Source organism: Gracilinanus agilis, chromosome 4 (genome assembly GCF_016433145.1).
Source record: "Gracilinanus agilis isolate LMUSP501 chromosome 4, AgileGrace, whole genome shotgun sequence".
NCBI lineage: Eukaryota > Metazoa > Chordata > Mammalia > Didelphimorphia > Didelphidae > Gracilinanus > Gracilinanus agilis.
The window spans coordinates 169,754,583-169,777,796 of NC_058133.1; the positions used below are offsets into that span (position 1 = coordinate 169,754,583).

General features: G+C 45.1%; 1 protein-coding gene across 2 annotated transcripts in view; it reads right to left on the minus strand.

Moving 5' to 3' along the window:
* The window catches only part of NPR1 (natriuretic peptide receptor 1), a 24,874-nt gene extending 3,439 nt beyond the window's left edge, over positions 1-21,435 (minus strand). Inside the window, exons 1-18 of one of the 2 annotated variants that reach the window (XM_044676862.1) lie at positions 20,398-21,435; positions 19,396-19,595; positions 18,801-18,914; positions 18,093-18,228; positions 17,247-17,338; positions 15,257-15,392; positions 12,210-12,294; positions 11,130-11,250; positions 7,888-7,962; positions 7,634-7,711; positions 7,244-7,348; positions 6,958-7,029; positions 6,455-6,611; positions 5,948-6,103; positions 5,301-5,469; positions 2,090-2,236; positions 718-841; positions 215-283 (exon numbers count right to left, since the gene is read on the minus strand). In XM_044676862.1, coding sequence (XP_044532797.1) covers positions 215-283; positions 718-841; positions 2,090-2,236; positions 5,301-5,469; positions 5,948-6,103; positions 6,455-6,611; positions 6,958-7,029; positions 7,244-7,348; positions 7,634-7,711; positions 7,888-7,962; positions 11,130-11,250; positions 12,210-12,294; positions 15,257-15,392; positions 17,247-17,338; positions 18,093-18,228; positions 18,801-18,914; positions 19,396-19,595; positions 20,398-21,106 — 2,745 coding nt within the window. In that variant the 5' untranslated portion in view covers positions 21,107-21,435. The remainder of the gene's footprint in view (positions 1-214; positions 284-717; positions 842-2,089; positions 2,237-5,300; positions 5,470-5,947; positions 6,104-6,454; positions 6,612-6,957; positions 7,030-7,243; positions 7,349-7,633; positions 7,712-7,887; positions 7,963-11,129; positions 11,251-12,209; positions 12,295-15,256; positions 15,393-17,246; positions 17,339-18,092; positions 18,229-18,800; positions 18,915-19,395; positions 19,596-20,397) is intronic. The other variant, XM_044676863.1, reaches the window with a different exon arrangement.
* Between the last annotated feature and the right edge of the window lie 1,779 nt (positions 21,436-23,214).

The window sequence follows — 23,214 nt, forward strand, 5'->3', positions numbered from 1 at the left end:
CTTCCTTCGTTCCTTCCTTCCTTCCTTCCTTCCTCCCTTTCTCTCTCTCTCTCTCTTCCTTCCTTCCTTCCTTCCTTCCTTCCTTCCTTCCTTCCTTTCTTCCTTCCTTTCTTCCTTCCTTCCTTCGTTTGTTTCTGTCTCCCTCTCTCTCTCTATAATTCTGTTTCTTCTTTTTCTTCCAACATCCCCCCACCCCAACCCCAAATCCTGTCACCTTGTAGACATCAAAGTTGTCGATCACAGCATCGAAGCAGGTGTACAAGTCATTAAGCAAGGCCACCACCTGGGAAGGAAGCCAAGCATCAAGAAGAAAGGGAATTTTTACTCTGGAAATATTGATAGGAGGGGGCAGCTGGGTAGCTCAGGGAATTGAGAGCCAGACCTAGAGATGGGAGGTCCTGGATTCAAATTTGACTTCAGGCATTTCCTAGTTATGTGACCCTGGGCAAATAATTTAATTCCCATTACCCAACTCTTACCACTCTCCCATCTTGGAACCAGTACACAACATTGATTCTAAGATGGGAAGTAAGGGTTTTAAGAAAAAAAATATTAATAGGAAAAGGCAGCCTGAGCATAAGGTGATGGAGAAATAGGGAAAAAGACTTGGGATAAAGCTCTCACACCCAGATGGAGTATGCCAGTGGGCTTTACCTCTTTATAAACTTCTGGATTGTTGTGTCTTTCTACTAGCCCAGGCCCTGGGACCCTACTCACCTGCATGGGGGTACTTTCTGCAGATAGAGCTGTGAAGCCAACTATGTCACTGAAGAAGATGGTGACACTGTCAAAGGCCTCCGCCTGGACTGTCTCTCCTCGCTTCAGCTGCTCCGCCACTGAGCTGGGAACCAGGGCAGAGGGGAGAAAGGGTCAGGCTCAGAGGGTGAGGGTAGGAGGCAAGTTAGGTATGTGTAGTAACTTGTAGAGGCCTTTGTCCAATAAGCTTATTGAGCAAAATTGAGTAGATAGGGAGCTGTGTGGTATCTCAGGGAGGTGGAGAAGATTCTGGGGAGTGGCACTGATAACAGGAATGAGAAGGGAGGCCATATCATCAAGAAAGAGTCAAGGGAGGCAGGTGGGTAGCTCAGTGGACAGAGCACCAAGCATGGTAGCTCTCTGTCAGAAGGGGAGTTGCATGTTTTATCATTAATCCTCTGGAATCATCATTGGTCACTATGTTGATCAGAGTTCCTTTTAAAAAAATCTATTTATTAAAAAAAAATACATTTATTTAGGGGCAGTTTGGTGGCTCAGTGTATAGAGAACCAGGCCTAAAGTTGGGAGGACCTAGGTTCAAATCTACCCTCAGACAATTCCTAGCTGTGTGACCTTGAGCAAGTCACCTAATCCCTATTGCCTAGTCCTTATCAGTCTTCTGTCTTTGAATTCATACTAAGACAGAAGGGAAGGGTTTAAGAGAGAGAGAGAGAAAAACAGACAGACAGACAGACAGACAGACAGAGTTGAAGTTGAGTAGACCTCAGAGATCCCTGAAAAATAGAGAGGATTCTTAAATAGGCATGAAGGAAGCCTGAGAGCTATCAATCCTTTGGGAGATTACATACATTTATGTATTACATGCATTTATAAATGAGATAATATTTATAAAGCACTTTGAAAACCTTAAAGCTCTATATAAATGGAGGAGGGGGACAGCTGGGTGGCTCAGTGTATTGAGAACCATGCCCAGAGATGGGAAGTCCTAGGTTCAAATCTGGCCTCAGACACTTCCTAGCTATGTGACCCTGAGTAAGTCACTTAACCCTAATTGTCTAGCCTCTATAGCTCTTTCACCTTGAAACCAATACACAGTATTGATTCTTAAGATGGAAGATAAGGGTTTAAAAAAAGACCACCATGTAAATACTGGTCATTATTATTATGCTGGCTATTTTAAAATAATAATGGCAGGGATAATGTTGGCTAACATTTATATATCACACTTTAATTTACATAGATGATCTCTGAGAGCTTGGCTAAGTACTAGGGAGCCTGCAGAAGGTAGTTGGCCAAGAGGCGGGTTGAAGAAAGAGGTCCTATTTGAGCATTTGAGGAGAGTTTGGAGACCCCAAGGCAGGTGGGTACTCACTGGGGCAGAATCTGGTAGAGTAGGGCCTCAGCCTTCCGTTTCTCATCTAGATAGGCCTGTGTTCGTTCTTCCACCAACTCCTCCAGATTGTTGGCATACTGCTCCATTCTTGAAAGCAAGTTGTCTAGGATGTTGCTGCTGTTCTCCCTGGTCATGGGACAGGAGGGGATTGGGATGAAGGCTGGAGACTCCAGGTTGAAGGACGAAGGGAATGCTGTGTGTGTGCGTGTGTGGTATGTGAGATGTAAGGAATTGGGCTCCAGCCTCTTCTGCCTTTACCAAGAACCCCATCAGTGTTGAAGAGAACACCCAGGGCCCAGAAGAGCCTTCCCAGAAGGAAGAAGAAATCTTTAATGTCATCCTACTACCACACCTAGGATCTGTGATAGAGTGACTTAATGGAAAGATTGAGACGGAGATGGGTGAAGGATTGTGGACAAATAGAGCTGTGAGGGAAGGAAGAAGGATGGAGGAAGAGAGAGGATGAAGGACTGTGAAAGATGAAGGTTGGAAGGAGGCGAAGAATGAAGGGAGAGGGAGGCGAAGAAGGAGGAGGAACATAACCACATGAAAACATGCTCCAGATGAGTAACCATATGAAAAATGTGAATGAACAATGCTGAGTTTTCACTGAATGTGATGCAAATTGGCAAAGATGATACAAGATGAGAGATCAATATTAGAGGGGTCGTGGGAAAATAGGCACAACTGGTGCTTTATTGTAGTTGCGAAGTAGTCTAACCATTCAGGAATTCAATTTGGAATTACTCAAAAGAAGCACCTAACCAATTTGGAACTATGCTCAAAGGGCTATAAAAGAATGCCTGCCCTTTGATCCAGCCATACCATTGTTGGGTTTGTATCCCAAAGAGATCATAGATAAACAGACTTGTACGAAAATATTTATAGCTGCGCTTTTTGTGGTGGCAAAAAACTGGAAAATGAGGGTATGTCCTTCAATTGGGGAATGGCTGAACAAATTGTGGTATATGCGGGTGATGGAATACTATTGTGCTCAAAGGAATAATAAACTGGAGGAATTCCATGTGAACTGGAATGACCTCCAGGAATTAATGCAGAGTGAAAGGAGCAGAGCCAGAAGAACATTGTACACAGAGACTGATACACTGTGGTAAAATAGAATGTAATGGACTTCTGTACTAGCAGCAATGCAATGACCCAAGAAAATTCTGAGGGATTTATGGAAAAGAATGCTACCCACATTCAGAGGAAGAACTGCAGGAGTGGAAACAGAAGAACAACAACTGCTTGATCGCATGGGTTGGGGTGGACATGATTGGGGATGTAGACTTGAAACTACCACACCAATGCAACTATCAACAATTTGGAAATAGGTCTTGATCAATGACACATTTAACCAGTGGAAATACACATCAGCCATGGTGGGGAGGAGGAAGTTGGGGGTGGTGGTGAAGGGGAAAGTAAGAGCATGAATTATGTAACCATGTTAACTTTTCAAAAAAATAAATATTAATAAATGTTTAAAAAAAAAAAAAAAGAAGCACCTAACCCATCCTTACCCTTGGACCCAGCAATCCCACTACTGGGGTATATACTTTTGAGGACAGACATAAAAGCCCAGAATTAACTAAATTTGTTGCAGCATTCAGTGATAGCAAATACCTGGAAACAAAGTAGGTAATGGCTGAAAAAACTATGGTACAGGAATGTAATTGAATATTCTTTTGTATCAAGAAATGCTGAATATGAGGAATTCAGAGAAATGTGAATAGATTTGTATCAACTGATATAGAGCAGGACAGGCAGACCCGAGAGAACAATATACAAGATAATAACACCAATGTACTTGAAAAAAATCAAAAAAAGCAAATTGAATTCTGAATGATGAGACAACAAATAATGAAAGTCCTAAAGAAGAAATAATGAAATATATCACCTCCTTCATAAGAGAGAGGTGGGGAATGACCAGGGCAGAATATCGTATACACTGTCAGAAGAGGTCTCAGGCCCATATATTATTATGTCAGAAAAAAGGGTTCAATTTAGAGGGTGAAGTGAAAAATAATTGATGTAAAGACAAAAGACATCAATTTAAAAGGGAAAAAAGGTAAAAAGGAGTGGAAAGGGGAATACAAGCCTATGTTGCAACTAGCTCTAACTGACTCTCAAAACCTGAAATTTTCAGTGTGAACATTATACCTCAGAAAATGGCAATTTTTACAAAAGGGCTTGATTTGTTGTTTTGTCAATTGCCTATGCTTAAGAAAGTGTTGATGCAGATTGAACTTAAAAGTATATGTATAGATGTTTGTTTGTTTTTCCAAGAGAGCCTAGTTGTTAACCATTTACCAGCATGCCCCTATATTGCTCTATAAACTTGGCTTGAGCTCAGCAGAAGTGCAGTAAAATGCTGGGGAATTAAGTTATTCTCAGCCTGGAGGCTGGAGGCTAACAACAACAACAACAACAATAACTGGAATTTACCTAATGCTTTAAGGTTTACAGAGTACTTTACATCTGTCATTTGATTAGAGCCTCACAACACACCTGGGGCAAAGATAGATGGAAAAGAAATAATATTTAAGGAAGAAAAAGGATTAAGGATTGAGTAAGAGGGAGTGGAAAGAAATGAGGAGAGACTGGAAAAATGGAGAGGGTGGAGGGGGAGATGTGGGAGAAGGAAGAAAAATGGAAGGGATAGAGAAGAGAGTAGAAGATGAAAGAGGAAGCTATAATAATAACTGATGTTTATGTAGCCCTTCAAGGAATGAGGGGAAAGGAAGAAGAGTAAAATAGCATTTTAATACACTTCTAAATTTTACAAGGTGTCTTCCTCTCAACCAGCCCTATGATATAGGGATGGATGATGGAGTGATGGAGGAATGAGTGGGTCAAGAGAATGAGGAAGGAAATGGAAGGTGAAGGAGAAAGTTAGAAGGATATGGGGAGAAGAGTGGGAAGGGAGGGGAGCTATAAAGAGGATAAAAGAAGGGAATGGAAAAGAGAATGAGAAATAAAGGGAAGGAGAATGGATAAATATTAGTGATGGGGTAAAGGGATAGAAGAAAAGAAGGATAGAAATAGATGTCTGAGGAGGATGGTTTAAGGTGACAAAGGATAGAAAAGGATTAGTGGAAATAGAAGAAGTAGGATTGGTGAGAGGTGATGGGGGATAGGGATGATAGAGGGGTAGGGGAGCAGAGTGTGTGTATTTGGGGAAAAGAGAGACCTGTTGAACTTCCGCAACATCAGACGGATTTGTTGGAAGGGTGGGCGCTCCTGTGGGTCTTCAGCCCAGCACTTCTGCATCAGTTGTCCCAGTTCCTCCAGATGACAATGGAGGGCCAGGGATGGCCGGAATGGGGGCTGTTCCCCTCGGACTACTCGCTCAATAATTTCTGCATAGATGATTGGAGCAGGGAAGGATCATTTTTCAGCCAGAAAATGGGTTTGTGGGCTGGTGGACATGAACTAGGGATTTCTGGGGGCTTAGAGTATAGTCCTGGGAGGGGGTACATCATGATATATAAGGGAGGTAGAATGTTCAGGGATCTAGGTCCAGGGTATTAGAGGAGGTGGCCCAGGAAAGGAGTTAAGCTGAAAGTGAATCTAGCTCTGGCTGTAGAGAGGAGAGATGAAGGGATGAAGGAAGCTTGACAGTGGGACATTGGGTACTAGGGGAAAATGTGAGAATTCTCTCCTTGAAATCCAGGTCAATTAGAAAAAAGGAGATTTGGACAATTTTTCCTTCCTTCCTTCTTTCTTTTTTTCCCCCTCTTTTTTTTTCAGGGAAAGGAGTATCTCCCTTAGGGTTAAAATCAGTGCCAGGGCTGAGTGTGGGGATGGGAAGATATAGCAAAAAGGTGGTCCTTTCACCTTTGGGACTGAGGTCCATTCCCTCCACATGGAACACCCCCCTCCGAAGAGCTATCTCCTGAAGGATGATCCCGAAACTGTAAATGTCACCTGCCTGGGTGCCCTGGGCAGGAGGGACTGCCATTCGAAGTAGCTCAGGGGCTGTCCACAGCTTCTCTGGGGGTCAGAAGTCAAAGGTCACAGAGGGAGGTTACAGAGACCCTCCACAGCTTAGGAATGAAGGGGGAGACATTTGAAGTTAGGTTATAGGATTGAGAGTGTTAACTTTCATAGATGAAGGGTGCTGGGGTCACTAGCATCCAGTCTGAGGCTATACTCACACCTGAGGTCAAAAAGACATTGGAGATAACTTAATCCAACTCTACATTTTACAAATGAAGAAACTGAGGTTCAGATAGAGTAATTACTTAGCCAAGATCATCAGAGTTCAGTTGAGTCAATCTCATTAGCTTAGAGGGCACTCCTATTCTTAGGGCTAGAGTCAAGCGGTCAAGGGCAAGGTCTCACTGGCATAGAGGGCATAGCTGTGCTCTGGCTCTGGCACTCGGAAGCTCTCCAACCCATAGTCTGTGATCTTGAGCACGAAGCGCCCATCTACTACGCAGTTGGATGACTTGAGGTTCCCATGGGAGCAAATGGCACCATTGTGCAGAAACAGCATTCCCTGGGGAAAGCAGGAGAAAGGAGGGGAGCTCTCTTTGTATCCCCAGAGCTTAGAGACATTTGCCTTTTTCAACATTTGTTGAATTGAAATGGATTTTCAAATACAAGGTCATATAATTTTCATCTGAGAAGGACCTGAGAAGTTGTCTAATCCAACCTCTCTCCTTTTACTGATTTCCAGAGTAGAATGTGCTTTGCCCATTAGTAGAAGAAGAGAGATTTGAATCCAGGTCCTCTCCTGACTTCAAATGTAATGTTCTTTCCCATCGTACCACAGCTGATAGCCACTCTGCTGTCCCCATTCTCATCCCCCCTTCCCATCTCCTCTTCCTTAAATCGGGACGAACCTTAACAATGTCATTTGTGAGTGAGTATCGGAACATCCAGTCTAGGGTAATACTCTCGTTCTCCAAGATATCCTGTAGGGTGAGCATCCAGGGAAACCTGAGAAAGTTAGCCTACTTGCCCACATCACCCCCCAATTCTGCCTCCCACCATGGAACCACCTCCTCTTCATCCTCCATCCCATGCAGTTTCTCCCATTCTGACTCTGTCCTCCTTGGGTGTTGGGTTTTCCTCTCCACCTCCATTATACATTCTTTCCACATCCCCTCCTTCCCTGTGTCCTCTCACCTGAAGGCTCCCTCGTGGACAATATTCAGTGAGAATACAAATGTTGGGGGGATCAGTACAGGCACCAATAAACCTTGTCAGGTGTTCATTTTGTACATCTCTCATCTGAAGGCAAGTAACAGAGTAAAAATGCTGCCAGAGTCTCGCTTCCCCTTCCATCTAACCCCTCCTGCTAACCTCATGGTTCTTCTATACTCCTCATTCTTTGCCAATTCCCCCAATTAACATGTACCCTGATGACTCTCCTATTTCCTTTCCAATTATCTCCTCTGGTCCTCCATCTCTCAGAAAGCCCTGTGGTGTCAACTGCAACCCTTTCCATTAGGTACCTCTCCCATATCCTCCCCAGGATTTCCTTCCCAGTAACTAGCTCCCTCCACCCCATATTACATGTTTTAACTCAAATAGGACTTTTCGGGTCAGGTCAATGCGTTTTCGGTTCACATGTTTTATAGCCACAAGATTGCCCTGGACAAAGAAAAAAGAATTTAGTATAAAACAGACTATGGCTTTCTGGCTCTCCACTGATTTCCTTTCAGGCCCTAACTGATTCCCCTAGCCCATGCCCCAGCCCAAAGAACCCATCTTTTTCCTCTCTAGTCCCCAGGTACCAGAAATCCCAAGTCACACTCCAGGTCCCCCACCTTGTAATAGGCTGTCTTGGCATAAATCTGGAACTGGCCCTCAGTGGTCATCAAGGAACCGTAGTTGGAACCTCTCTGCAGAAGTGGTAATATGCAAGGATGGTGATCAGCTGCACCCCACATAGGATAACTCCCTCCCCAGATTCCCATCCTGATCCTGCCAATCACTTCAGTCCTGGTCATCACTCACCCACCATCCTGTCTATTCCTGCCCTGGTCTACTTCTCCTTCCCAGGGCCTTTATGTTTACATTCTGCCTTCCCATTCATTATCCCACCGGATCCTTGGAGAGTCCAGGAAGACTCTTCTGTGGTTTTGTTTTCTCCCCTATAGACCCAAGGGGAAAAAAACTAAAAGAGGTGGTAAAAACAAAGCAGAATATTACTGTTCTGTTCCTCCCAAGGTCCCACTTTTGAGACAGGCAGGGCAACTGATTATCATTAACTCCATTTTATAGATGAGTAAATAGGCTCAGGGATGTTGAATGACTTGTCAAAGGTCATGCAGCAAGTTAGATATTAAACCAGCCAGGTAGGACAGGCAGCCCCAAAAACCGAATGTAAGCTGTATCATGAGAGGTATAGGGTCTAGACCAAGGGGAGGGATAATCTCACTACAATCTGCCTGTGACATCAGCTGAACTATGGCGATCAGTACTGGGTGCTAACTTTGGCAAACTGGAGCATGTCCAGAGAAGGGTAATCAGAATGGAGAGAGAAACTGAAACAACGACAAATGGAGACCAGATGATGGAGCTGGGGATGGTTAGCCTGGAGAACTAAAGACTTTGGGGGTCTCCAAAAATGTCTTCTTGCTATCTCCTTGGATAGAATGCAAGCTCCTTGAGAGGAGAGCCTGTTTCACTTCTTTCTTTGTATTTCCAGCACTTAGCACATAGTAGGAACTTACTAAAAGCTTGTTGATTGAATTATTGATCCTCTGAAGGTCTGTCACATGGATTAGATTTGTTCTGTATGGTCCAAGAAAGTAGAACCAAGAGTGGTGAGAGGCCAGGTTTTAGCTTGATGTCAGAAAAACAACAACAGCTTCCTAATGATTGGAGCTGTTCCAAAGGAAATGAACTGCCTTGGGAGGGAATGGACTCCCCTTCACCAGAGCATGTCCAGCAGAGCCTGAATGGCCACCAACCAGGGCTGTTGTCAGTCAGAAAGTCAAGGAACATTCAATAAGCCTCAGTGCTAAGTCCCGAGGATACAAAGAAAGCCAGAAGATCATCTCTGCCCTCAAGGAACTCACACTCTAACGCAAAGAAATATGGACAGAGGAGCTACAGACTGAATAAAGAGGAAACAATCAGCAAGGCACTAAAATTAAGAGGAATTGGGAAAGGCTTCCTGTAGAGGGTAGGATTTTTAAGTAGTTTTAAAATTTAGTTTTAAAATTTTAGTTTGGTAGGTAGCTCAGTACATTGAGAGCCACACCTGGAGATGGGAAGTCTTGGGTTCAAATCTGACCTCAGATGCTTCCTAGCTGTGTGACCCTGGGAAAGTCACGTATCCCCCATTGCCTAGCCCTCACTGCTCTTCTGCCTTGGAACCAATATTGATTCTAAGATGGAAGGTAGGGGTTTAACATTTTAAATTTCAATTTAATCTAATTAAAGACTTAAAGGAAGCCAGGGTGGGAAGATTCCTGTTCAGTTATGGTTGACATAGATGAACTATAAGGTCCTTTCCACCTTGGAGTCTATGATCTCATTTAATACTCCAAATAACCCTGTGAGGTAAACAGGCAGTTGGTTTCTCCTCCGACCCTTTCCTGCCCCCCCTTAAAATTGGATCTCCTCATCTCTCCCAGTCCCTCACAGGCCTGATTCTAGCAGCGAAGGACACTGAAGCTTTGACTTGCTGCCTTGGGCCTGGGCTGATTTTTTCCTCCTTAGGAAGTCTGGTGGCCTCCCAACCCTGAGAGCTTACCATCCTGGTACCAGACTTAGTGTGGATACCCAGGCAAGTGTGGGTCCCCCTGCTGTTCTATTGCTTACAGGCAGGAGGTGGCCCAGAGAATGGGCCTAGAGTCAGGAAACTCTGAGTTCAAATCTGATCTCAGATATTTCCTAGCTGTGTGACCCCTAAGCAAGTTACTTCACTTCTATCTGCCTCAGTTTCCTTGACTGTAAAATGGGGATGACAATAGAACCTCCCTCCCAGGGTTGCTGTGACAATCCAATAAAATAATATCTGTAAAGCCCTTAGCACAGTGCCTGGCACTTAGTAGGTGCTAACTACATGCTATTATTATATTATATTATAATTTATCACATTATGTTATGTTGTATTATATTGTGTTTATTATTAGTTCAGAACTTCTGAGCTCAAGTAATCCTCTTGACCTCACCCTTCCCAGAAGTAGGGAACAAGGCAGAAGAGTGGTAAGGGCTGGGCAATTGGGGTTAAGTGACTTGCCCAGGGTCACACAGCTAGGAGTGCCTGAGATCAAATTTGGACCCAGGACTCCCCATCTCCAGACCTGGTTCTCTATCTATCTAGCTGCTCTGAAGGTTCTCATTTTTATTTAAAAACATACAAACAAACCTTTCCCCTTTGTCTTAGAATCAATACTGTATATTGGTTCCAAGGCAGAAGAGGGGTAAGGGCTAGACAATGGGGGTTAAGTGACTTGCCCAGGGTCATACAGCTAGGAGGTGCCTGAGATCATCATCCCATTGCCAGATGTAGTTCTCTACTTAGCTGCCCTAAATGCCCTCATTTTTATTATTTTATTTATTTAAAAACAAAACAAAACAACAAACCCAAACCTTACCTTCTTTCTTAGAATCAATCCTGTGTATTGGTTCCAAAGCAGAAGAGTGGTCAGGGCTAGGCAACTGTGAATTGCCCAGGGTCATCTAGCTAGGAAGTGTCTAAGGCCAAATTTGAGAGCCAGGACCTCCTATCTCTAGGCTTAGTTCTCAGTCCACTAGGCCACCTAGCTGCCCCCTACCCTCATTTTTAAAATGAGAAAACTGATCTTCAGGAAGGTGAGTAGAGATCCCACCCACTACCAGCCCCTCTATAGTCTATACTGAACTTCCTCTAAAATTGGCCCCCTGCCCCTCTTCAGAAATATCTCTCCAGTTAAAATATTCAGGGTAAACTTTTGCCCTGCATCATCTCCTCTACTCCTCTGGGCAAGAGCCTCCTTCTCTTGTTCTTGGCATCCTGCCTTCACCTCCCCATGGCCACTTCTCTTCCTTAGGGGAAGCAGCCCCTCTTGCCTACCGCGCTCAGAGTTAGCCGGCTCCCTGCACTCCGGAGGGTCCTCTCGAGGCTGCTGGCCTGCACATCTTCCCAGCGTACCCTCCACAGTTCCGAGGCTAGCTCCTTCTCTAGTTGCAGCTTCCTGTCAGAAAAGGGAGGCCCCCACTGAACCACTGGCTCAGGTTAGGAGGTTGGGGGTGGTACTAGGCTCCCCCAAGTCTTCTCTTGGTTAGAATATTATATCTGGCCTCTACCATTTTTGAGCATTTAATAATGATATCTCATATCTCCAGACTTACAAGATTGGAAAAATACCTTTTCCCCAACAACTTAGTAAGGTAGGTAGAGGAGATATTATTATCTGTATTTTACAATACAAGAAACTGAGGTTCTTCAGAGTAAACTAACTTTCCCACAATCATACGGCAGATAGTTGTCAGAGCTGGGATCTGAACCAATGTCTCCTGTTCTCTGCTCTTTCTACTACGTTGAGGGTTCTTAAACCCACAGGGAACTGTGGATGGATTTCAGGGGGGGGTCTATGAATTTTTTTAAAATTTTGATAATTATATTTCAATATAATTTTTCTTTGTAATCTTACATGTTTTATTTTATCCATTTAAAAACATTATTCTGAGAAGAGGTCCATACATTCTATCAGACTGTCAAAGGGTGCAGGACACAAAAAAGTTTAAGAATCCTCCCGTCAGTTTCTCTAGCCTCCTTCCCACTCTCCTTCTCTTTCTCTAACTCCTTAAAGGTCGGCTTCTGCCTGAATCTCTCTACCTTACTATCTCTTGTTCTTCTTTACCTCCTCCCCCTACTCCAGGTCATGCTGGACCACAATGAGAGAACTAGGAGATGGTTTCTGCATAAACCAAGTTGGCTCTCAGGTAACTCCCCTTCTGCCCTCTCTCTGGCCGGTCCTGTAGCCAAGATACTCCCCCCGACCCTCTCCCACAAGTACTCCAGTTCCCTAAAGTCTTTTCTTATTCTCCCCTGAAATCCTGACTCTCTAAGTGTCCTACAGGGACCTCATCAGAACCTTCAGCCTCAGCTGTACCCCACATTCTGCCAGCTCCAGAGCTCTACCCTGCTCACCTGTATATGAAGAAAGACACAATCAGGATGCTGAAAAGCAGGAGGCTACCCACCAGGGCCAGGACTTCCAGAGTGGAGAGGGAGGCTACCAAAGAGATGCAGAAAAGCAGCCAGGAGATGCTTGGGTTAGAGGGCAATCCAACCACAAATGCATGAAGTACTTATTATGTGCAACATGAAGGGCACTAGGAACAGGGAACCAAAATTCAAATGGCCCTTGCTGTCAAGAAGATCATAGTCTACTCCAGTACACCAGAAAGTAAATAGAACGTATACACAAGGTAATCTCAAAGAAAAAGAGTAATCATGGAAGTGGGAAGAAGGACCAGGTAAAGTCTCCCGTAGTAGGTAGCTAAACTGTCCTTTTTTTTTTTTTTTTAAAAACTCTTACTGTCTGTCTTCAAAACCCAAAACCCAAAACCCAAACTCTTAAATTCTGTTTGAATGGATCCTAAGTAGGGGAGAAGAGTTATAAGGGCTATGCAATCAAGGTTAAGCGACTTGTCCAGAGTCATGCAGCTAGGAAGTGCCTGAGGTCACATTTGAACCCAGACCTTCCCAACTCCAAGCCTGGAGCTTGATCCACTGTGCTTAGGGATTCTATAAGGAGGGTATGCACTCTACACCTGTGCAAAGACATAGAGTTGGGAGATCAGAGATTTAGAGATGAAAAGGACCCTTAGAGGCTATCTAGTCCAACCTTCTTATTTATAGATGACGACCTTGAGGTCTGGGCTACTTAAGCAGGATGTAAGGTAGCAAATCTTACCTGAGACAGGATTTGAACCCAAGATCTTTGACTCCAGAGCCAATATTCTTTCCACTATATAACACTATTTCCAGTGTCGGGTATGGGGAAGAGCTAGCAGGGCAGTTCAGTGGTAATGGAAGGAACATGAAAGGGAGTAAGATAAGACTTTAGAGGTATCTGGGTGGGAGCCTGGTAATGGAAGGTTTTAAATGCCAGTTTTTAGGTAATAGGGAGTCACCAAAGGTTTTTTTGTATTGGAATAATATGGCAGGATATATTTTTTAGGAATGTCAATTTGGCAGCTGTGTGGAGTATAGATTTGAGAAGAAATAGACTGGAAGTCAGGAGACCAATTAGTCTGAACTAGAGTAGAGTCCATGTGATGAAAAGACAAGGGACCAAAACGGGAAATCCTGTGGAGGGAGAATTGACAAGACTAAAAACTTATTGGACATAGGAGTGAGGGAAATATAAAAGTCAAGGATGATTCCAAGGTTATATGCTTGTATTACTGATGAATATTCAGGCAGGCAGTTAAGCTCTATTGAGTGCTAACTATGCTGGGCACTCCCCTAAACACTGGGCAAAGAAAGGCAAAAATAGTCCCTTCCCTCAAAGAGCTCACATTCCAGTGCGGGAGATGACATGTTAATAAGGGACATCTGAGATATAGACAGAACAGGTGGAAAGCAATCTCAACTGGGAAGGCCCTAGGAGCTGGGGAGGTCTAGGAAGGGTCTCCTGCAGAGGATGGGATTGGAGCCGAGTCTTAAGGAGGGCAAGCAAAAAATTGGAAAATGAGGGGATGTCCTTCGATTGGGGAATGGCTGAACAAATTGTGATAGCTGTTGGTGATGGAATACTATTTGCTATAAGGAATAATGAACTGGAGGAATTCCATGTGAACTAGAACAACCTCCAGGAATTGATGCAGAGTGAAAGGAGCAGAACCAGGAGAACCTTATACACAGAGACAGATATGCTGTGGCACAATTGAATGCAATGGACTTCTAGCAGCAATGCAATGACCCAGGACAATTCTGAGGGACTTATGAGAAAGAAGGCAATCCACATTCAGAGGAAGAACTGTGGGAGTAGAAACACAAAAGAAAAACAACTGCTTGATCACATGGTCGGTGGGGATATGATTGGGGATGTAAACTCTAAATGAGGACCCTGGTGCAAATATCAATAATATGGAAATAGGTCTGGATCAATGACACATAAAACTCAGTGAAATTTCTTGTTGGCTATGGGAGGGGGTGGGAGGAGGGAAGGGAAAGAACATGAATCATATAACCATGGAAAAATATTCTAAATTCATTAATTAAATAAAAATTTTCAAATCTAAAGGAGGTCAAGGAGATCACCCAGAGGTTAAGGAGGGGCAAAGCATTCTAGTCATGGAGTATCATGGTCAAGGACCATACATTGCTAGATTGTGGAATGCATGGAAGGGTAAATAAAGAGAAAGAACACCAGGAAGGTAGGAAGAAGTCAGTCAGATTATGAAGTTGTAAATACTAAAAAGAGGAATTGAAATTTGAATCTGGAGTTCATAGGGAGCCACTGGAGCTCATTGAGCAGAAGAGTGACTTATTTTTGAAAAATCATTTTGGTAATTGCTTAGAGGATGAATTGGATTTTGAAGGCACTTGAAGTAGAGACCAGTTAGATGGCTAAATGATGTCCTTACCAGAAAGAGGGAATTTTGGAAAAAGAAATTTGGGGAAAAGTAGGAGTTCTGTTTGGGGAGTATGGAGTTTTGAGACACCTCCAAGACAACAAGGTGGAAATAGGATCAAAGATCTAGAGTTAGAAGGGACCTTAGAGCTATCCAGTCCAACATCTTTGTTCACTTTATGGATGAGAAATTTGAGATGATATAACAAAGGTTAAGTGACTTGCCCAAGTTCACAGAGGTAGGGAGTGACAGAGCCAAGATTTGAACTCAGTATCTCATCACACTATTTTCAATGTTCTTTCCACTTGATTCCACTACCTTGGTAAAGTCTAGCAGGTAGCAGATAGGGAAGGAGTTCAGAAAAGAGTTTAGAACTGGATATTTAAATTGAGGAATCATGTGAAACAACCACAACATACATGGAGATGATCATTGAGCTTGTGGGAGCTGATGACTTCCAGTTTATGTAAAGAGGAAGGATTTCCTAAAAGGTAGGGAGATAGGGTGAAGGAGGACCTCTCTTTCCCTTTCCCCAGACCCATCTTTTTCCACTGAGGGAGCATAAGCAGGTGGAATCTAGAATTAAGAATTTGAGGAGTAAGAAGGAATTACCTTGGCTGCAGGCAGGATCTCTACCATCAAAGCCACAAGGGGGAACATCAGGAGGGGGATGCCCTAAGGGCCAGAACAGTTCACGTCCATGGACAGAAACCATCTGTTGGGTTGTCCCATTGTAGTTAAGCACGACCTGGGGTGGGGGTAGGGAGAGACAGGAAGGTATGGAAGGAAAAATGATGGGTCAGGTCTGAATATGGGAAAGTTGTTCCCACTCTCCTTTGCTCTTCATCAACCTCCTACTCACTCAAGTTCTGCCTTCTTTGACTGAATCCTTAAACAATCCAGTTACTTGACTAAATTGGGCGAGATAAGAAGCTATTGTGCAAGATCTTCTTAAAATCTTTGGGTACTTTAAACACCTTTGATTGTTGATGTTACAGTAACAACAACAAAAAATGAACACTTCTATGTGCTTTAAGGTTTACAAAGTGCTTTCTAACAAACAATCCTGTGAGGTAATTAATGCAAAAACTGAGGCTTAGGAAGGTTTAAGTACAAGGTCACACAGCCAGTAAGAGGTAGCACCAGCACTTAAAACCTGGACATTTGATTAGGGCAGAAGAGATTTGTCAAACAAATTTAAAAGCAAATTAGCTCATACTGTTGGTAAAATTGTAATCACCAATCATTCTGGAAAAAAACAACAAACAACAATTTGGAATTATGCTAAAAAGGCCAATAAAATATTCATATTCTTTGATCCATTGCTGTGTCTCCATATATCAGTATCTGATATATAGAGACAGAGAAGTAGAGGTAGATTTTGCTGTTGTTCAATTGTGCTTGATTCTTCATGACCCCATTTGGGATTTTCTTGGCAGAGAAACTGGTGTGGTTTTCCATTTCCTTCTCTAGCTCATTTTACAGATGAGGAAACTGAGGCAAATAGGTTAAGTGACTTGCCCAGGGTCACACAACTAATAAGTGTCTGAGGCTAGATTTAAACTTTAAGCTCAGTGCTCTATCCATTGTACCACTTAGTTTCCTCAGAAATAGAGATAGATAGAAAGATGTATAGCTATATATGTGGATATATGGATATACAGAAAGATATAACTAAATACATATATGTATGTATGTATGTATGTATTCCTCAAGGAGTAGAGAAAGAGGAAGGTCTCATACATATAAAAATATTCATAGCAGCACTTTTTGTGGTAGAAAAGTATCAGAAATAAAGTAACTAGCCGCCCATTGACTGGGGAATAGCTGAACAAATTGTAGTGTACACACGTAATGGAATATTATTACATCTTGAGAAATGAGATACTTAGAGAAGCATGAGAAGACATATGAACTGATGCAAATGTGGGAACAGAATCAGAATAGCACACATGACAACAGTGTAAATGGAGACAAGAAGAAGTTAAATGTGTAATTACAGCAATGAAGCATGACTTTGAATCGGCGATCAAAGTGTACACTGATCCCTTCTTTGCAGAGGACTTTGGGTGTGGAACATTGTACATAAGATCACATCAATGATTCGTTAGTTTTGATGAAATGCTCTTTTTCTTTCTTATTCATTATTACAAGGAATAACTTATTTTTTTTAAACCCTTACCTTCTGTTTTAGAATCAGTACTGTGTATTGGTTCTTAGGCAGAAGAGTGGTAAGGGTTAGGCAATAGGGGTCAAGTCACTTGCCCAGGGTCACACAGACAGGAAACGTCTGAGGCCAGATTTGAACTCAGGACCTCCCATCTCTGGGCCTGACTCTCAATCCAGTGAGCCACCCAGCTGCCCCCCAAGGAATAACTTTTTAGAGGAGGAGCGGTGAGGGATATATTTGGAAACAAAGGTGATGAAAAACCAAAAGCAATCAATGTTTTGTTTGTTTTTTTAAAGTAAGAGCAAATTAGATAAAGGTTAGAGCAGCTATTATTGAGTGACAAATAGCCTGGCACTTTTAGATATCATTGTAGGGAAAAAGTTGTCAGGCAGAATTGATGATATTCCCCCTCCCCCCATCCTCACAACTTACCCTGAAAATACCGCTAGAAGGCTCCATGTCCCAGAGAGAGAAATCATTCTCTCTGTCACCATTGCTATCGATGTTTAGGTATCCTGTAACACCTGAGGCAGGCAGAAATAGTATGGAGGGTGAGGAAAGGGATATGTGTCCTGAGAGGGAGGAAGGTCCAGGAAACTCTTTCTTATACTTCACATCCATTCACATGTCTATAGCACTTTATGGACATATAAAATGCTTTCTTCTCAATAATTCTATGGGATAGGCAGCGTAACGATCATTATTCCCATTTTATAAGTAATTCAATGACTTCTCTAGTGTTTTATGATTAGTAAGTAATAAATCTAGGACTCAAACCCCAGTCTCCTGCCCCCCAAACCGTTGTTATTTCTACTGCCAAGCTCCTCTGACTCTCTGTTTCCCCCCCCACCATCCTCACATACTAAATAAGCACAAAAGAGCATCCCTCTCCTCTGAACAAAAAGTAGTGATGTCACAGCAGGAAGAGAATGGAAATCATATACAAAGGAGGGCATTTCCTGTGGAAATACAGGAGACAGTGGGATGGAGATCTGATGGGGCTGTGGACATCTAAGATGAGGGAAAGGGCTTTAAATGCCAGAGATATTCTTCTTCCCTGTGGTAGGTAGTCAAAGAGCACAGAGGCTTAGATAGATGCTAGTTGAGATGACTTCCCAGGGTCCCCTCTAGCCTGAAGCATCTAGAAGTACTACATAATACCCTCAGATGTCTTTCTTTTCCTTCCCATCAGTGTCCATCTGTCTATCTGTCACACACACACACACACACACACACACACACACACACATCCCACCCCCAAGGCTCTGAGGCTCTGACCATAGAAACTTCGATTCCACATTCTTCTTGTGACAGCTTCCCCATCAGTGGCTGAGCCACCACTGGCTAGTGTCTCAGTCACTGCTTGGGCATAGATCAGAAGCCCATCATAGAAGGAGGCTGCAATTGTGTTCACCTGTTGGGGGGAAATGGTGGTGAGGGGGTATCTTATCTTAGATGATGGGTGGGTTGGGGAGGAAGGCATTGGGCAAGGACACAGGGGAGGTGAAAAGTAGAAAGCCGTAGGTACCAGTAACAGTCAGGAGACTCCCCCTAGGTACCTGGATAGGTAATGGAGTAATCAGGAGCCACCAGGGAAGAATAGGGAGAAGATACATGATGGCTGTTAGAGTAAAAGGTCAGGGCAAGCAATATGGTAGCTGGTGATGGGAAGCAGGGGGTGGGTAGTGGAGGATGTGGAGGTAGAATACAATACAGTTCAAATATTAAACACTCACTGTATGAAAGGCATCGGACAGTTCTAGACAGTTGGGATACAAAGAGAAAAAAAGTCTCTGCTCTCTAAGAGCATTTTTCAGAACACACTGAGTAGGGAAAAACATGGAAAAGGACAAAGCAAAAGACATTAAGATGGAAACATGGAGCTCATGAAGGCTGGGAGAGTTGCAGCGGGAAGAGCAGTGGATGTGGTGTGCAGAGGTTGTAATGCTGGACATTGCCTTGGGAGCCAGAATGGGGCTTCCTTACCAGCCCATCCCCCACCGTGAAGTTAAATTTCTTCTGGGCTAAATCTTTGAGCTGCTGCAGAAATTCTGGGTACTCGGGATTATCAGGCTCCTTATAGGTGATGATTTTAACAGCCTGCCCAGTGGGGAGGAGGAGAGGGAAGAAAGGGGTTACAAGGTAAAGCTGAAGGTGCTAGACTCCAAGGTTCCTCATTCCCAGAGATATTGAGATCACTCTCTAGGGTTTCTCTGTTTCTGTTTGGTCAGTCTAAAGTCCTAAGTTCAGAAGTGGAAGTATAGTCAGAGCTAGCCCATCTCCTGCTCACCCTGAGGCAGCTCTGAACTGGAGACTTACCTCATTGCCCTAATTTGTCATCCATTTGGCTCTCAAGCCCCAACTTTGGCCACAGATCCACTTACTCTACCCTCCATCTTCTGACTTGATGACAATCTCCCCCAACCTCAACCCCACTTTGGAAGCATCAAGGACTAGGGAAACAAAGGCTGGTGGGGGATGGTGGGGGATGGTGGAGTGTTGGGAGGGAGAGTGAGCCTTTGGCACAGCATCATCATACAATGAAAGATATCTATTCTAACCAGGACTTTGGGGTACCCACCTGGAAGGCCTTTCGGGCAATGGCATCATACCCATCCCCTTGATGCCATGGCCTTCCTGAGAAAGGGCTGTGTCCTTCTTGCAGGCTCTTCCCGAAGACATCAAGGTAGAAGAAAACATAATCTCCCCCTGTCATCCCTGCTTCCTGGGCTAGAAGCATCAGGTCTCTGAACGTTTTTGGAGAACTGCAGATATAGATGACTGTGACAGAGGAGGAGAGTTAGATGAGCAGGGGAGAGAAATTTCATGGAGAAGTTTGGGGCCGAAGGAGGGGAGAGATGGGGGTAATGAGGGCCCCGGGAAGAGAATTCTCTATTTTGGCAGCTTTCTCCTATCAATGTGGTCTGTAAAATTGTCCTTTCCCACATGAACTCCCATGCCCCTAGAGTCCCATTCTGCAAGTGAGCAGTATGTCCAGGGGAAGGAGGACTAAAAGAAGTTGAGAGGAAGACAATAGGGACAGAAATTGAACCTGAAGGGAGAAAGGGGGAGATGATCAGGAAAGACAGAGGGTCCAGGAAGTATAGGGAGAGAGATGGTCTCAAGACTGGGTGGAAAGAGGAGAGAAAAAGGAAATCGGGAAAAGAGAGAGATCTTAGGACAAAGTTGGGGTAGAAAGGAATAGAAAAGAGGGCAGGAGAAGACCTAATCTACACAGAATGCCAAGAGGAAAGATGGAGAAATTGGGAAGCAGTGGAGGAATGAAGAGTGAGGAAATGGGAGGAAGGTAGAAGAGAAAAGAGGAAATGAAGGGGAGATAAAGAGCAGGAGAAACAGCAGAACGAAAAAGGAGAAATGAAAAAAGAGGGATGAGGAGGATCAAAAGGGGAAGGACAGAGAAGGGAAGGGAAAGGGCTAGTGGGTTAAGGAGCACAGAGGTGGAGGCCAGCATGGGTCAGGAGCTTGAGGGATCCTGCGGGTGGAGGAGTGGAGATGTAGAGTCAAAGCTGGACTCTCATTCCCGAGGGGGCTCCTCCCACGCTGCCTCAGAGTACCCCCTTACTTCGGCCTTTTTTTTGTACGTCCCGCAGAAGTGCGCTATAGAACTCCAGGTCCCCATCGACAAAATGCAGGTAGTCCACTGTGATATTGAGCCGGGCCTGGAGCCGTAAGTATAGCCCTTCGATAGCAAAGAAGCAGGGCCGGTCGTCCCGGATCTGTTCGGGTGGTTCGTTGTAGAGGAAGAGTGTGCGGCGCTCCCAGCCCAGCTCCTGGTGCAGCGTGGCCACGAAGTCCCCCATTTTGGCGTGGCTCGGGCCGGTGCGGGTGGTCAGGGCGTACTCATCTTTGGAGCCGAAGCCCACGGCAGACGCCCCGGCGGTCAGCAGCGGTACCTTCCAGTGAGCCGTGAAGCGGGCCACGGGTGCAGCGGAGTACACGCAGCCCGGCCCCAGAAACACAGCCGGGTTATACTCCACTTTGAGGTCCACCGCGACCAAGGGCGCCCAGCTGTCGGAGCACATCCCTTGGGGGTCCTCGCTGCTGCCTAGCTGGTGCACTGCGGTCCAGCCCGGCAACAGGTCGGACTGTTCGTTCATCTTTTTCAACGCCATCTCCACTGCCGGCCCCACACGGGACCACGACCATGGGTACGTGGTGTTGGTCACTGGTAGGACCACGGCCACTGTCAGGTTCTTCGCTTGGCACCCTCGGAGGACGAACTGGATGAGGAAAGGTAGGAGGGCGCCGGAGGAGCCCCTCGGGCGGCGCATGGCTTCAGCTGGAGGGACTGGGGGAGCAAGAGAGCGCCCACCGCGTTTCCTCCCCTCCCCACGCAACCTCTTTCTTCTCAGTGAAGCTTCGTGTCCATCTCCAGGGAGGGGGACGGGGAAAGAAGGGATCCCAGGGCTCCTGGGCTCCGGATTGCCCCCTAGGACTGAGCGAGGGACAAGAGGAATTCGAAGGGGCGAGAGTGAGCAGGAGAGGAAGGCGGTGTTAGTGTGTAGCAGAGGGCAGGTGGGTGAGAGGGCGAGTGTATATGTGTGCTAGTAAGAGAAGTGGGAAAGATAAGGAAGGAAGGAAGGGATCAGGGAAGGAGGAGGGGTGTGTGCGTGTGTGTGTGTGTGTGTGTGTGCGCGCGTGTGTGCGCGCGCGTGTGTGTGTGTGTGTGTGTGTGTGTGTGTGTGTGTGTGTGTGTGTGTCCGCGCTCGCGCGCGCCTGCGTCTGTGATCCAGGGTGCCACAGCAGGCAGAACAAGCTGTCCAGTCGAACTCTCCGTCTGCAATGTGGGGACTGGGAAGGACCTGGAGCCCTATTGGACTCCAAACCCTCCCTTCTTCCCTCTCCGACTCAGTGACAAAAGAACCAATCCCGGATCTTTAACTCCTTCCTCTCCGGAATCTGGCTGCCTCTGTCTTCCCACTTCCCTTCCTTTTTCTTCGAAGTGTCTCCAGCCACACCTACCTCCGTCTTCTCTTCCTTCCCTGGGGAGCTGGTACCACAAGCGGGAAAGCCTTCCGAGAGGACGGGAAGTTTGTTGAAGAGGGGTTTGTGTGTGTATGTGCGTGTGTGCGCTAACAGCTGTGTCCCCTTCCTCCTTGCCTTCCTCTTATCCCTCCCCTTCCACCTAGTAACATCTGGTGAGAGAAGCATTTGCTTACTTGAAAATCTGCAAGGACAAAGTTGAGGGCGGCGGTAGCTAGATTTATGGGAATGATGGGTTGGAGGGTGGAGAGGGGAAAGAGGGTGAGAGTTGAGCTGGGAACCTGGAGTCTAGACTCTCCATCTGTATGTGATTCCCCCTCCAGGACTAAGCCACGGAGATGAATCAGAGGGTATTAGGAGTAAAGCTGGAAGGGACCTCTGAGATTGTCAAGTTCAACCTTTTCATTTTGCAGATGAGGAAACAGAGGCATAAGAGAGTTCACTTGTCCGTGGTACAAACTGAGAATTTCTGGGTCGCTCGGGTTTTTCTAGATAGGAGGAGAGGTGGAGACAGAGAACGCAGGAGTTCCCAGTGAGGGAGCTTTGGAGAACATTGTAGCCCACAAGGAGAACTTTGGAGACTCCCTCTCTTCTCGGGATGGAACAACGAGGCTCTTAGATCCCATAACAATTCCTAAAAGAGAGCCCGAGGGTCTTGAGGTTGGAGGCCGAAAGCTAGCGAGCGCACGTCGGGGTTTAGGAGTTAAAGCCGGCTCTGGAAGAGTGGGGAGGAGGCAGGGTGGGGTGTGAGGCATGACTTTAGGGACTGGAGTGAGCCCAGTGCGGAGGTCTGCATACAGTCGGGACAACTGTGGACTCATTCTGCCACCCAGTGGCCAGTGGTCATCACCGAAGTGCCCGACTCCAGCTTGGCAAATCACCTGTAAAATGAAGGGGTTGTATTAAATGGCCTTAGAGAGGTTTCTTCCAGTTCCCGAAGTAATTCTGTGATCATTTCCGCCCCCAGCAGCTTCCACAAATTCACTTCTTAATAACAATAGTAATTCTACAACTCTTTAAGGGTTTGCAAGGAACTTAAATTTGTTGTGGCTGTTCAGTAGTGTCAGGGCTCTTCCTGACCCCATGGACAACAGCATTCCAAGTTCTTTTATCCTCTACTGCCTCTGGAAACATGTCCAAGTTCATGTTTGTGTTTTCCATGGCACTATGTATCTCATCCTCTACTGCCTTCTTTTCCTTTTGCCTTCAATCTTTCCCAGCCTCAAGGTGTTCAGTGAGTCCTGTCTTCTCATTTTGTGGCCAAAGTATTTAAGCTTTTGCTTCAATATCTGACCTTCCAGTGAATAGTCTGGATTAATTTCTTTAAAGGATTGATTGATTTGACCTCCTTGTTGTCCAAAGGTCTCTCAAAAATTTTCTCCAGCACCACAATTCA